Source organism: Ixodes scapularis, unplaced genomic scaffold, assembly GCF_016920785.2.
Source record: "Ixodes scapularis isolate PalLabHiFi unplaced genomic scaffold, ASM1692078v2 PGA_scaffold3__209_contigs__length_174095766, whole genome shotgun sequence".
NCBI lineage: Eukaryota > Metazoa > Arthropoda > Arachnida > Ixodida > Ixodidae > Ixodes > Ixodes scapularis.
The window spans coordinates 42,235,607-42,248,465 of NW_024609868.1; the positions used below are offsets into that span (position 1 = coordinate 42,235,607).

Sequence of the window (12,859 nt, forward strand, 5' to 3'; positions counted from 1 at the left end):
AATGCGAATGACTCGTGTTACTGGTGTTGCGACATCAAGTTGCTGGGAGAAATTACCCCGTCTGGAGCGGGCCCAAATAAGCTACGTTTAGCCGACGGCACTGTGTTTTGGTTGTGATTTCTGTGCGCAATATTGCCTTTATTTTTCTCCTTTCAATGGCTACCACAGATCAAGCATTGCTACCTTATGCTATGTAGAGTCTGCTATGTAGAGCGCAAGTTCGTCTGCTTGTTCCGCAGGGGTTGCAGTGACGTCAGAAAGAGCCCGAGCTCTGATTGGCTCCGATTGGAAGGATAGCGGATAAACCTGAATGCTAACTGCCTTGAGGTCTACCCACTATCCTTCGAATGGAGCCAATCAGAGATCGGCGTTCTGACGTCACTGTAACTCCTGCGGGAGGAGCAGACGAACTTGCGCTCCGTATAGCGTTATATCCGCGGAGACTAATACACCACTCACACGAACATAAAGGTAGCTTTAGCTGAGGGGCCGTTGTGACCGGTGGCGAATCAGTTCGCGATCCTCCGCCGCGCGTTGCATGAGCTCGCAATCCAAGAGCGCGTTCTGAATCGCCGATTACAAAAGGACTTGTGTTGAAGGTACCTTTATGCTGGCCATATGAATGGGATATAATAGCCCATTCACATGACCGTAAAGGTACCTTTAGCTAAAAGACCTTTATTCTCTGCAGTAAATCAATTAACGATCTTCCGCGCGTGGCGTGTGCTCGCGACCGAAGAACGCGGGCTGATTCGCCGATGGCAAAGGGACCTATGTAAAAGGTACCTTTATGTTGACCGTGTGAATGGGATATTAGACCACCAAATATTTCCTCCTCGTTCTTGTACGACGATTGCATGAAACCCTGAAATTGTAGAAAGCTTAGACAAGGGCAAACAAACAGAAAGACATTACCTTGCTTTTCCTTCGATTCATCTAAGGATTTTCCTAAGGCCGGAGTCACACTGCTTATACGTAATGCAGAAGACAGTCTGCCAAACATCAGTCAACGCGATACCCGTGGTTCGGATGCCGCGTTCCAAGTTTCTCCTTGAATTTGGACTGTGTTTGGTACGATGCATACGCAGTGTGACCCCGGCTTTAACAGTAAGCCGGGACGTGCCACTTAGGAGTATGCATCATACATTTAAAACAGCATCAGTGCCACTAAAGCCGGGCTCACACTGCTTATACATCACACAAAAGACAGTTTGCATGCACTTTCAAACGCGAGTCATCGCGAAGGGGGATCGGTGGCCGAGTGGGCTGAAGCGCACACCCAGCTCGACGCGCGTGGAGCGAAAGCTCGCGCTGCAGAACCCAGGGATCCTGGGTTCGAGCCCCACCCCTGCCCGTTTCGATCTGGATGAGCATCGTACCGGCGTGCGGTCGTGTATCACTACTGCGTGGTGCACGTTAAAGACCCCAGGCTAGCGGTTGTACTGCACTGGCTAAATTGCTCATCTACAGTGTAAACCAGTGTCGCCCCTACTGGCAGACCAACCTTACGCTGTATAAATCACTCAAACGTCCAATTTGACTTTGATTTGTCATCGCGAAGCACGTATTCATTGCCATGCGTGCTTCGAATGCCGCATGGCAATGAGTTCGAGGAGAAAACGTGGTACACGGCATTCGAACCACGGATACTGCGGTGACTCGTTTTTACAGACTGTATTTTGCATAATATATGAGCAGTGTGACCCTGGCTTAACATGAATCTACTCAGAACACTATGAGTATGTGTTTCTATCTCGTTTGTATTTCTATTGGATTTCAGCAGTGATTAAAAGAATGGTTAATCATTTTGTACAAAATGCCCCAGCACGGCGTCGCCTCTCAGACCCTCGGAGCGAACTAACCTACTCCCTTTCGTACCACAAAACGTGACATACAAAACGGTCTATTTCTCAGGGGCCGTTTAAAGGCACAGACCCTCCGTTTGCGCACTGTTTCCTTGCAGAAGTCGAAGCGCAGGCCTCAGGAGCACCACCACCACTTCGCCTCCGACCAGGGTGGAACGCAGGTCGGGCACCGGCTTCCTTTGCTCCCTTTAGCGTCGCTTCTGCGCGCCACTAACGACCAGCCGGATTCCAATGTGCTCTTTCTTTTGCCTCTTCCCTAACCCGCTGGCAGCCGCAGGGAGACAGCGCATTCGAAAGCTCCTACGACTTTGTAAGCATCGCACATCTTTGTCCAGACAAACGTCGCGATTTTCGAAATCTGGCATGTCACTGTTCCGAGTGTTGAGCGGTTCGAGGCAATAACCGGAGTATTTGCTAACCGCTGCAATTTGCTTTTGTACAGCTGTGGACACAAGGAACTAGCTTATTTCGAAAGAAGTAAGCGCTGATAAAGCACCAGGATTAAAAGAAGACTATTCCGTCTTTTTGGTGCTTGTCTTGCTTTGGTGCTCGTTTTTCGGAGCAAACTAAACTGTGGGCAAACTGTATGGATTTTCCTTCTGTATGGGTCCCCAATGGCCTACAGCATTGATAAATACGCAGTGCCAAAGTGTCCATCTTCTTTTTAATATTTTCGCGTTCTTATATAACGTGGTGGGCGATAAAGGTTGATACAAATAATCCCTTACATTCCTTCTCAACATTCGCCTACATAAACCTTGCATACAAGCTTCCAGTACATGTTCTAGTTACTGTTGTCCAAGACTGTACTTTGCAATAACCTTAATAACCGCGTGCTACTTTCGGCTTGTCTTTGTGTCATCAGTCACGCTTATCACCCTCATCCGAGGCACGAGTAGACACCGACGTTAGTTTGGGGCTACAAAAAGCCTCTGCATAGTGCTTGCAGTCCGACACGTTGCTGCTGAGGTCGCTTTGCCGCCACACTATGTAGACTAGAAATCGCGCAAAGAACAAAGACGAGTAGAAGAAGGGGATAGGACATGCGCGAACTGGCAACTGGCAGCTTTATGCAGACGGAAGAAAGACCATGAAGTCAAAGATGTTAAGAACAAAGACTAAGGGAGAAAAACATTTAAATGAATCGTCAGTAACTATAGTGAACGCTTGTCGTGTCTCCTTCTTCTACATGTCGTCTTCCCCTGTGATGTTTCTGTCTTATAATAAAAAAAAACAAAAAAACGTCATGTAATTTCGGAACAGACTTCGGCGACGGAGGAGGGCATGCATATAACAACGAACCGATTCCATACCGTCCTTACCCTAATAGCCTGTTCAGGGGTGCTATGTTGCGCTTTTTGCACTCCCAGGAGACTTGGAAGAGGGAAGTGACGTCAACGACTAGAGCAAATGCAGATTGGATGTTGACAGAAGAAAACAAAATCAACATCCAATCTGCATTTGCTGCGTTGTTGACGTCACTTCCCTCTCCCTAGTCTCCTGGGAGGGCAAAAAGCGCAACATAGCCCCCCAGGTACACCCCAGGGCTACCTCAGAGCTGCTGGTCAGTGCTGGAAATAACAGTGACCTTGCTGACGCAGCGCTGACTTTGTGCTATGTTTGTGAAACAGCGCTAATAGGGCGCTGCATGAGTGCAGATTTCCATTCGAGTCATCGCTGCATCAGCGCTGTGTTAATAGACCGATCTCACCAGCCTAGGGTGCCTGCATGTCTGTCTGTCTCAGGGTGAAGACATTCATTGTTGACCTGAATGTGACAGCGCGTGACGCTCTCGCGCACTCGGTGCTAGACTTGGGCTGTAAAATGGCGTCTATGCATTAGCCAAAGCTACGCGCTCGAGCTGAGTGACACCGTATTGCGTGCACTTCAAAATACATAAAAAAACGATTGGGCGGAAAAATGGCTGAGATGTCACCACTCAAGCAAAAGCGCGCGTGTGTATGAAGGCACTCTACACCATCCAGTTTGACTACGCCACCGCTGCCGCAGTGCATCGAGGGAGCTTTAGTCTTTCTGCACAAGCGACAACCTCCCAGGAGCTCTGCGCGTGCGGAGCATGAGAAGGCACGAGCCGTCTTGTGCACTACTGCCTGCCTCCTGCGAACTAAAGTTATGGCGGCGTCACGCATGCGCCGAACGCTTGGTGAGATCGGTCTATTTAGCGGTGCACTGTATGTGTGAACTGGCCTTAAAACCGGGGTCACACTGCTTACACGTTATACAAAAGACAGTCTGCATACGGCTTCGAACGCAAGTCACCACGAGATTTGTACTTCGAATGCCGCGTGACAATGAGTTCAAGTAAAAAACTTGGCACGCGGTATTCAAACCAAGGATGGTTTGACTTAAATGAATGATGTGAGTACTTGGCGTCTCGGAAAAGATCACATTATATCGGCCCCGCCGGGTTCCTTTCAAAAAACAAAATGATTGGAAATCCGTGTGCTTACAGTCGCGCTCAAGTAAATCGGCCGTGGCTCAGCGTTCATCGTGCACATAAAACATAGTAGAAAACAATCAGTTACCTCATTTAAGCTTTGCATTATTCGCAATCTTTTCCGGGAAGAATTCGTAAGCTATATGCAGATAATTTCAAGGTTCAATTTAACGATGGTAGCTAGCATAAAATAGATCCCGGAAACTGCAGCCCTCGATTCGAGGAGGCGAAAGTACACGGGGACGTCGTAGTTCCGAGCTCTCATTGGGTAGTCTCGAAGGTGCCTTTTTCTACTCACCCTTCGAACGCGTTCGAACGCCGGCGTTCTGCGTTCAAACGCGAAACACCGCGCCAAGAGTAGGCGATGCTGTTATTCACTCTGATTGGAGAGAGACAACGGGTAGAGACGAAGGAAGGTAGCCTTTGGCGCCCACGCAACAATCATTGCAATCAGTTGAAGTCTCTGGGAAGTAGCGCCAAGGTTCCCGGTAAGGTAGCCATTTTGGTCCGCGGAATGGGTAGTTTCTTTTTGCCCTCTGTATTCTTGATGAGCCGATCCATATACAGGCTGAAAGATTTCTTTAAAAGAGATTTTTTTGTATACCGAGATTTTTTTATCCACACGCCGGCGAAACAAGCGCGCATCTCACTTGCGACATTAGTGCTTCGCGATTTTAAAAATATCTTTCCTGTCTTGAAATACGGAGGAAGAACAATAACGTTGTAAAAGATGTGTGGATATCATCATGATTGTTAAGTTGATTGCATACACAGTGGCAAAGATATTGGCGCGGCTGATTCAAAACTTTTTTTTTTTTTTTTTTAAGATTTGAAGATTTGGAGGGACCGCGCTGGCGATTGCCGTTGCAAGAGATACCGATCAGCCAATCATCTTGCGAGGTTTCGATCGTCTGTATATTCGTATCTGTTTGTGTCCTGCTAGCAAGTAGGGAATGGAATGACGCTACATTCCTAGGATCCAGCGAATTTATGTCGAGTGGCTCGCGACCAGACTCGAACGGTATTCGTTACAAGTAATCAAATTACTTGTAATCAATTACTTGTTTTAATCTTGTAATCATTTGATTACATTTATTAGGAAGTAATCGCGACGGTAATTTGATTAATCTTGGAAGTACTAACTTTGCTCGTAACCGTTACTTTTTGTTTCCCCCTCCCGTTTCTAATATCGCTCTTTGTTCGTACAAGTTTCCTACCACAGAATATTCAAAGCGAATTTCCGAGAGGAGTTTGGTTTACAAAATTAATTGTTGGATCGAGAAGATAAGTAGTTCGTCATTCGGTGATTATAAATCAATAATGGGTAGTACGAAAAAACCCATTTTCGAACCAGCAGAAAACTGTCGTCTTAAAATTCTGCAGTAATCCGAGAGGTAACGGTTACCTTTTTCTAGTAACGACCAATTACTTCTCGTCTCTAGTAATCAAGTAGTCTAACTGAAAACTCTTTAAGCAAAAGTAATTGTAATGTCAATCGATTAATACGTTTTTTTCTTCGAGTAACGTGTTCAAGACTGCTTGCGACCGACTAATCCCAGACAAGAAAGAGTGCGGGCAAAGATTCTGGTATGGGCTTGGCTCTTTTTGGCCCGTGATTGTTTCTCTCGGCTATTCTTTGGATCGGTTGCCTCGCGGTGTACGGCGCATGGTTGTTCCAACGATGGCCTCCGTTACTGAAAGGGTGGCCGACGCAGATGTACGAACCGGGTGTTACTCTTGTCACTCACAGCTCCAGAAACGCATGGCGTGGGTCGTTGCGTTCTTCCTTCTTCTTGCTTCGTGTTTCTGCGTTCTTAACGCGTACCTAAAGCTGCAACCTCGTCGGCCGCGGAGCGCTTTACCAAAACACAGACTCGCGTCTCTTCACGCTGCGCGTTTCTTGAGCTGCGAATGACCACAGCGTGAGGTCCGGCCGCTCTTTCCTCCTACACATGGGCAGTATTGTTTTCGTGCTTTCCTGTCGATCGGGGCAACAACTCTTCCGTCTTCCTAGACCGCCAGCCATGTGAGGGCGCGTGGAGTGCCCCCGAATATTGACATAACTCGGTAATCTTTCGCAGGTCATCGGACCGCCGGGACCCCCAGGCATACCGGTGAGTGAACGCAAGTTTTTTTTGTTTTTTTTTTATTCATTGCTTTCTTTTTCTTTTTTTCTTGGCTAGCTCGCTCATTTTGGTCGGGTGTCTATTTAAAAAAGAAAGAAACGAGGTGATTAGTATCGATTTCCTTAAAAGCAATCACGACGGAAGTCATTTTACGTGCAATGGTTCGAAGGTCTGTGGTCGTTAAATGCGGTCGCGGGCATCGGCCAGAAGAAGGAACACTGGCCAAAACAACACAAAAAGAAAACTGCCTAACCTAAAGCGAAGAAAGAAAGGGCGATATTCGGCGATGCTTTGTGAGGCAAGCCCCGCGAGCCCTTGGCAATCGACCCGCCGGCGTTTTCGATAATGCACCGCCGGGAAAATGCGAACGCACACTCGAAATCTGAAGGGACGTTTCCGTTTCGTCGCTCTATTTCATTCTTCCGAGCTGAGTGCTTTTTACTCTGGTGATGACGATTAGTACTTGCTTCGCATCGCTGGCAGTAATTTGAAAACACATCGAGCAATTGATTTTATTGATGGGCGCATACCCGTCAATAATACGTGCATTTTTTTTTTTTTTTTGGAGGGGGGGGGGGGGGGGGGTTGAGGCCTGGTTTTTTCAGGTTGCATTATAAAGGTATTGAATCGGCAATCGGCGACGTGTGTGTGTATGTATATGTGCACAGTGCATCTCGGATTTGTGGAGAGTCGGGCTATCTCGAGCACAAATCAAATGCGTCGGAAGAAGTTTAATCATACCGCTAGAAAATTAATTCCTCGAGAACGACAATCGGATATTCGGAACCCTTCAGCGTTTTCTCATTTTGAACATTTATCAACTTACAAAAATATACGTTTTCTTTTATTCTACGTTCAATAGGGTCAGTTGCTTTTTTAACCACTAGCGTTCCCTTGCAGTACTAAAACCGGTCCTGTAGATATGCTCGTTTTGGTCATGCAAAGCATAAACCGACCACACTGTGTTGTCTCGGGTCGTGGTTATGGGATGCGCACTTAATGTGTGAAGCAGATTTCGAAGCTAAGCTCTCCACGTCTGCACATACATATGTTTTATATTACCTAAATACTCTTGATGTATAATTCATTCATTCATTGTTTATTTTCTTTGCTCGTGAACTTCTGCTGCCTTGGCAATGATGCATGAGAACGTCATCAGCAGACATACTACATGCTGTCAGTTTCCATTGACGCGACGCGGTGTTGTTTATTTATTTATTTTTTCTCTAAAAGTAATTAGTACGTGAAGAAGTCACATAAAGAAAAACAAGGGCCGGATTTCTGAAAATGTCTGGAGCCAGTGACTTGGATACTCAACCATTCGAGGTCAAATAAAGCGAAATTATTGTTAAAGCTTTCATGAGAGAGCAGCAGGCAGACAAGAGCTGTAGAAATACCGGGTGATTCAAGGAGACGGCAGGCTTTTTAAATCCACCGGAAAATTCGGTTTCTTAACCTATCGCGCTACGACTTTGTGCAGCGTTGCCCACAGATGGTGCATTTTTTTTTTTTTTTTGTAAAATTTGCAAAGAGCGAACTTACCTGAGGAAAAAGTGAAGAAAAAAAAAAAGCTTAGCTCCTATGAAAACGCAGCGACGCCACCGGTCTTCAAACGACACGGCGCCGTTTCGCACGGGACACAAGAGACGGCGCAACAAACGCCGCCAACGAACGAGCAAACGGCGCCGAGAGCGGGCCTTTTTAGCAGACAATCTTTTCGACTCAAAAGCGGCGCGCGTTCCGCAGGCGGCGACAGTCGCAGAAACGAAAAAGACAGGCGCGGTAACAATATGGTGCCTGGATCGCGTCTTTGACTGGTGTGTTTACCGCGGCCAAAAAAGTGGTCCCTCGATTTCCGCCTGATGACGTCATAGAAGTGTCATGCTGTCGCCGGTCGCGACCCTGGTGGTGTCTCAACAGTTCATTTATTTCATTTATTGAACCTTAAGGGCCCGTGAGGGCATTACATAAGGGGGGGATCATTCATATTATACATTGAAAAAACAGACAAAAAATAATACATTCAGGAAAAGGTTGGTAAACAGTTAACAACATAAAAAGTGCGATTGAAGACTTGATTTAAAGGCGTTTGGTTCTACGATGGTGACGATGGAGGATGGGAGGCTGTTCCAGTCTTTGATAGCTTGTGGGAGAAAAGATCGGTTGAAAGCGTTTGTTGAGCCAGAGATCCTTTTGATGGTACAGTCATTGTTGAGGCGAGATGATGTTCGATCGGGAGGTGATAATAATGCTGTTTTAAGTTCAAGACAGTCATAATAAATTTTGTGAAGGAGGCAGAGCTGAGAGATGTTCCTACGAAGCTGCAAAGAAGAAAGGTTGAGTTGACTTTTTAGGGAAGAGACACTGATGGAGTTATCGTACGTGGAGAGGATGAAACGAGTAGCCCTGTTTTGAATTGCTTCCAGATGATTGATAAGGTAGCCTTGATGGGGGTTCCAGATGGAGGCAGCATATTCTAATTTAGGTCGGATAAGTGTGTCGTGTGTGTGGTGTATGTGGCAGATGCCTGTTCTGCTGCAGGTCGCTTTCCACTGTGACAGTTCACGGAAGTTGGGATGCCTAACGGGACGCCGTGACGACAGCGACACTCACGTTCGCTCGTGCTTTTGCCAACATTTCTACGGCCAACCGTCAGGATCGCGACAGGCAACAGCATGACACTCGCGTCATTTGTTGCCACATCGGGACCACTTTTGATGTATGGGCGGGATAGGACGCTAAACACACTAGTCGAAGACGCGCTCCAGGCACCATAGTAACAACAAGAAACTGCAGTTCCTTGTCTGCCAAAGGGCTGGCTCTCGGCGTCGTCTACTCGTTCATTTGCCGCAGTTGGCGTCGCGACCGCTTGCGCCATCTCTTGTCTCCCGTGCGAAACGGCGCCGTGCTGTTCGAAGACCGGTGGCGTCGCTGCGTTTCCATAGGAGCTAAGCCTTTTTCTTTCTTTACTTTTTCCTCAGGTAAGTTCGCTCTTCGCAAATTTCACAAAAAAAAAAATGCACCCCGTGTGGGCAACGCTGCACAAAGTCGTACCGCGATAGGTTAGGAAACAGAATTTTCCGGTCGATTTAAAGAGCCTGCCGTCTCCTTAAATCACCCTGTAGATATTCCCGATATACACTGCGCGATAGTGTCAGCGAGAACATGACTCTGGCGCGTTTGCTCATTTTAGTTCAAAAGGCTAATGGCGTGAATAAAAAAAAATTACCACTTAGGTTTGTTGTACTCCAACTGACCACTTCCCACCCCTATAGTAGTTTTGATGACAGTCCTGCAGTACTGAGAGAAAAACGGAGAAAACCAGCGATGGCTTGTTCGCTCTAACAGTGTCGCGGCATCTGTGTACACGACTGTTTTCTCTGTTGTCGAACTAGCTGTGGGCGAATCCTGCTGGTCCTTTTTTCTGAAGGTCTTTCTTTTCTAAACTGCCGACAGGGCCTGCCCGGAGTGCCCGGACCCCCTGGCATCAAGGGGGGCAAAGGGATTGACGGACAAAAAGGCGAACCGGTGAGGGTACTTGACCCCTTTCTCTATCTCGTTCTTTCTTGTTCTTACAGCCTCTCGCACTCCTTCCGAAACTTTCTGCTCCCCGAAAAGTCTGTTCCGAGCAAATCTTTACGTAAATTGAGTCCTAGATAACGTCTTAAGAATGTTTATTTTTATTCCTCAAAGGTTGTTCTTTGGGAACCACTCTTGATGAAGACCCCGTCCTACGCTCACCGTTATGGCCCTTTGTAACAGTCAGAAAGGTTGTGATGGACAGACTGTGCGTCGTCACCACTTTGATGAGGCCGACTTTGTAGCAAGTGCAGGCCCATGGTGACAGTTTGAACAGATAAAATGTAACACGCCTTCGCAAATACATTAAATATTTGCCTTGCGTGGTGTCACGAAAAAGCTTATAGTCCACCGGCATCGTCGTTAAGGTATACCATGAAAACACGTTATTTCTTTAGAGAACTCTTGTCTATTTCATTTAAAGATGTTCGTACCGCTGGCCAACGTTGGTTCTGTCTGTCTTCAAGATATAGATGTCAAAGCCATAAACTATTCTTTTTATGGATTACACAGTTATCAGGGTTAGGTTAAGAATTCATAAAGTTATTCAAGTTAAGAATTCAAAAGAAGCTCAGCATACATGCGTTCTACCCCCGCTTGTAGTCCATGGCCTGTCGAGAAAATAGTTCCGCAGAAAAGCCGCCGCGCGTCGTCTGCTTCGTGGCGTCGACTTCAGGTGGGAACGGAGGAAGCGAAGATCGCTACTAATCGAACGGGCCATCAGAAAATTTTCTACCTCAACATGATCTGGCACACTGTTACAGTGCTCTAGAAGGGGGAGTAGTGGCAAAAGCAAGACCACCGTCAATGGGAGGCGCAGTGCCCCCAAAAAAAAAAAAAAAGCGAATGGCCGCTTGTGGAGTTGCGGTGACAACTGGAGGGGGAAACGGCTGCATCGGTTGCTTCCTCTCGCGTTAGCAGCCATCGAGTGCTCTTGGAGGACGCCGCTTGTCCAAAAGGTTGGATGTGCTAATCACTCCCAAGCATTAAAAGCTGAGGTGATGGCATTTTATGTTGCCGCTACCCTGGATTTTTTTGTTAACTGACTCAATCGTGCCAGAGTAGAAAAGCATGAAGCGGCAAAATACCTGGAGCTCGATCAGTCGATTCGCGTAGCTTTTTCGCCCAGTTTTGCCATCAGAAGTATATGTTACTTTCAGTGCCTTCAGGAAATTCTACCTTTGTAATTGTATTATGCCTTTTTGTGCTGTGCAATCAATTATGTTAGTTCCCTAAATGCTTCCATGCGAACAACTTTATTTGTGTGTGTGTGCTTTTTGTGTATTGCTATGGTGTTCGCCTGACGTAACGTTTTTTTTCACTTCGTTCGGTTTTATAGGGTGCATAAAATGGGATGCCGCTCCGAGTGTACATCTTTTCAAGCTAATTTTTTTAAGGGTGCATGCGTGGCTCAATATCATCTTCATGTAGAATTGAGCCATTTTCTTGAGTTGTTGGAAATTGAAATTGTCGGAACTTTTTCTCCTCATTTATTTGGTCGTGTTCTTAGCAGCATTCATTTCTAAGTTGAAATAAATGTACTGAAAAAAATCAGGATATTTTTTAATCAAATTAATTGTTTTTTTTATTTGAATCAAACTTACGTTATATATTAGTGACTTTTATATCACTACATACATTTTTAATGACTGTCTGATATAAATATTTACTGCGCGATCATTCTTTACTTCAATTACAAAATAAATACCCATGGGAAGCACACTGATAGGCACACGACAAATAAAAAAAATGTTTTCAGTATTGTTTTGGGGAAAAGTGTTTGATTGATTTCAATATAGCCAAATCAGTGCGACTTAAATCCTTATAACAAAATCGATCCTATTTAAAATATGATTTAAATCATAATTTAAATTATGTTGATTGTTATTACCTACCTTGTTGTTATACAATCATATCAAAGCATGTAATAGAGTTCGTTGTGGTCTTGCTGTGGCAAAACAACGAAGGAAGTGTTTTCATTGTGAGTTACCAGTCAAATACCAAGCATTTAAGAACACATTCGTTAAGCATCTTTAGCATATATGAACAGTGAGCAGCTGAGAAAACCAGCCATAGCTTGAATTTTTTTCCCCAACGTGCAAACAAGTTCGCCAGTAAAGAACAGGACATTAAAATAATTTTGGTGGTTCAGTAGTTTTCGTTTATCGGGCGGAAGTAAGCTGAAAACAAATACCAACCGTGTTTCTCTCGTTGCGATAATAAACTACTCATCACCAAACCCACAATCTACGTCGGAATGGAAAGCTAGCCGTTGGGATCCGAATTAATGAATGAGCGTGAATAGCGTCTGCTTCAAGAAGCGGGCCCATTTTTTTTTTCTTTTTCATAGACAATTTTTGGATGTTTTTTAATCTTAGTACCTTATCCGAATCTTTATAGCTACATTCGAGTGGAGACTGAGCTGACTGAGCATTCCCCTATAGCTTATTTTTGTTGTAGCCGCAGAGGGATGGAGTGTTTCAAGCTTGCCACTTGTGTCGTGCTGAACACAAAGGAACACATCGCCACTTCATGGCACCTCCCAAGCATGTGAAAAACTCTTTCGTTCAGTCAGACACCGCAGAGCTGATAAAATGGTGTGTAAAATGGTGCGCTGTCGTAAAAACATCTCTAGATAGGGCCGGGAGCAAGCAGCCGACTCCCCATCTTGCCAGCGCTACTGCTCGGGGAAACTACGCTAGCGCCCCACAGCGGCATCCGCTTCGAAGGCCTCGCAAAGCACGCGCCACATTTGCCACTACACCGTCTCGAAGGTGTCGGTGGAAAAGACTGACTTCGCCCAATGATACTTTCGTGGGGCGATGTCGATT

General features: G+C 45.9%; 1 protein-coding gene across 10 annotated transcripts in view; it reads left to right on the top strand.

The window, feature by feature from the left end:
* Positions 1-12,859, top strand: part of LOC8028448 (collagen alpha chain CG42342) — a 420,040-nt gene that overhangs the window by 382,304 nt on the left and 24,877 nt on the right. For 5 of the 10 annotated variants that reach the window (XM_040503855.2, XM_040503856.2, XM_040503851.2 and 2 more), the window contains 4 exons: positions 1,964-2,026; positions 2,137-2,175; positions 6,405-6,437; positions 9,906-9,977. In XM_040503855.2, coding sequence (XP_040359789.1) covers positions 1,964-2,026; positions 2,137-2,175; positions 6,405-6,437; positions 9,906-9,977 — 207 coding nt within the window. The remainder of the gene's footprint in view (positions 1-1,963; positions 2,027-2,136; positions 2,176-6,404; positions 6,438-9,905; positions 9,978-12,859) is intronic. The other 5 variants (XM_040503858.2, XM_040503852.2, XM_040503854.2 and 2 more) reach the window with 1 other exon arrangement.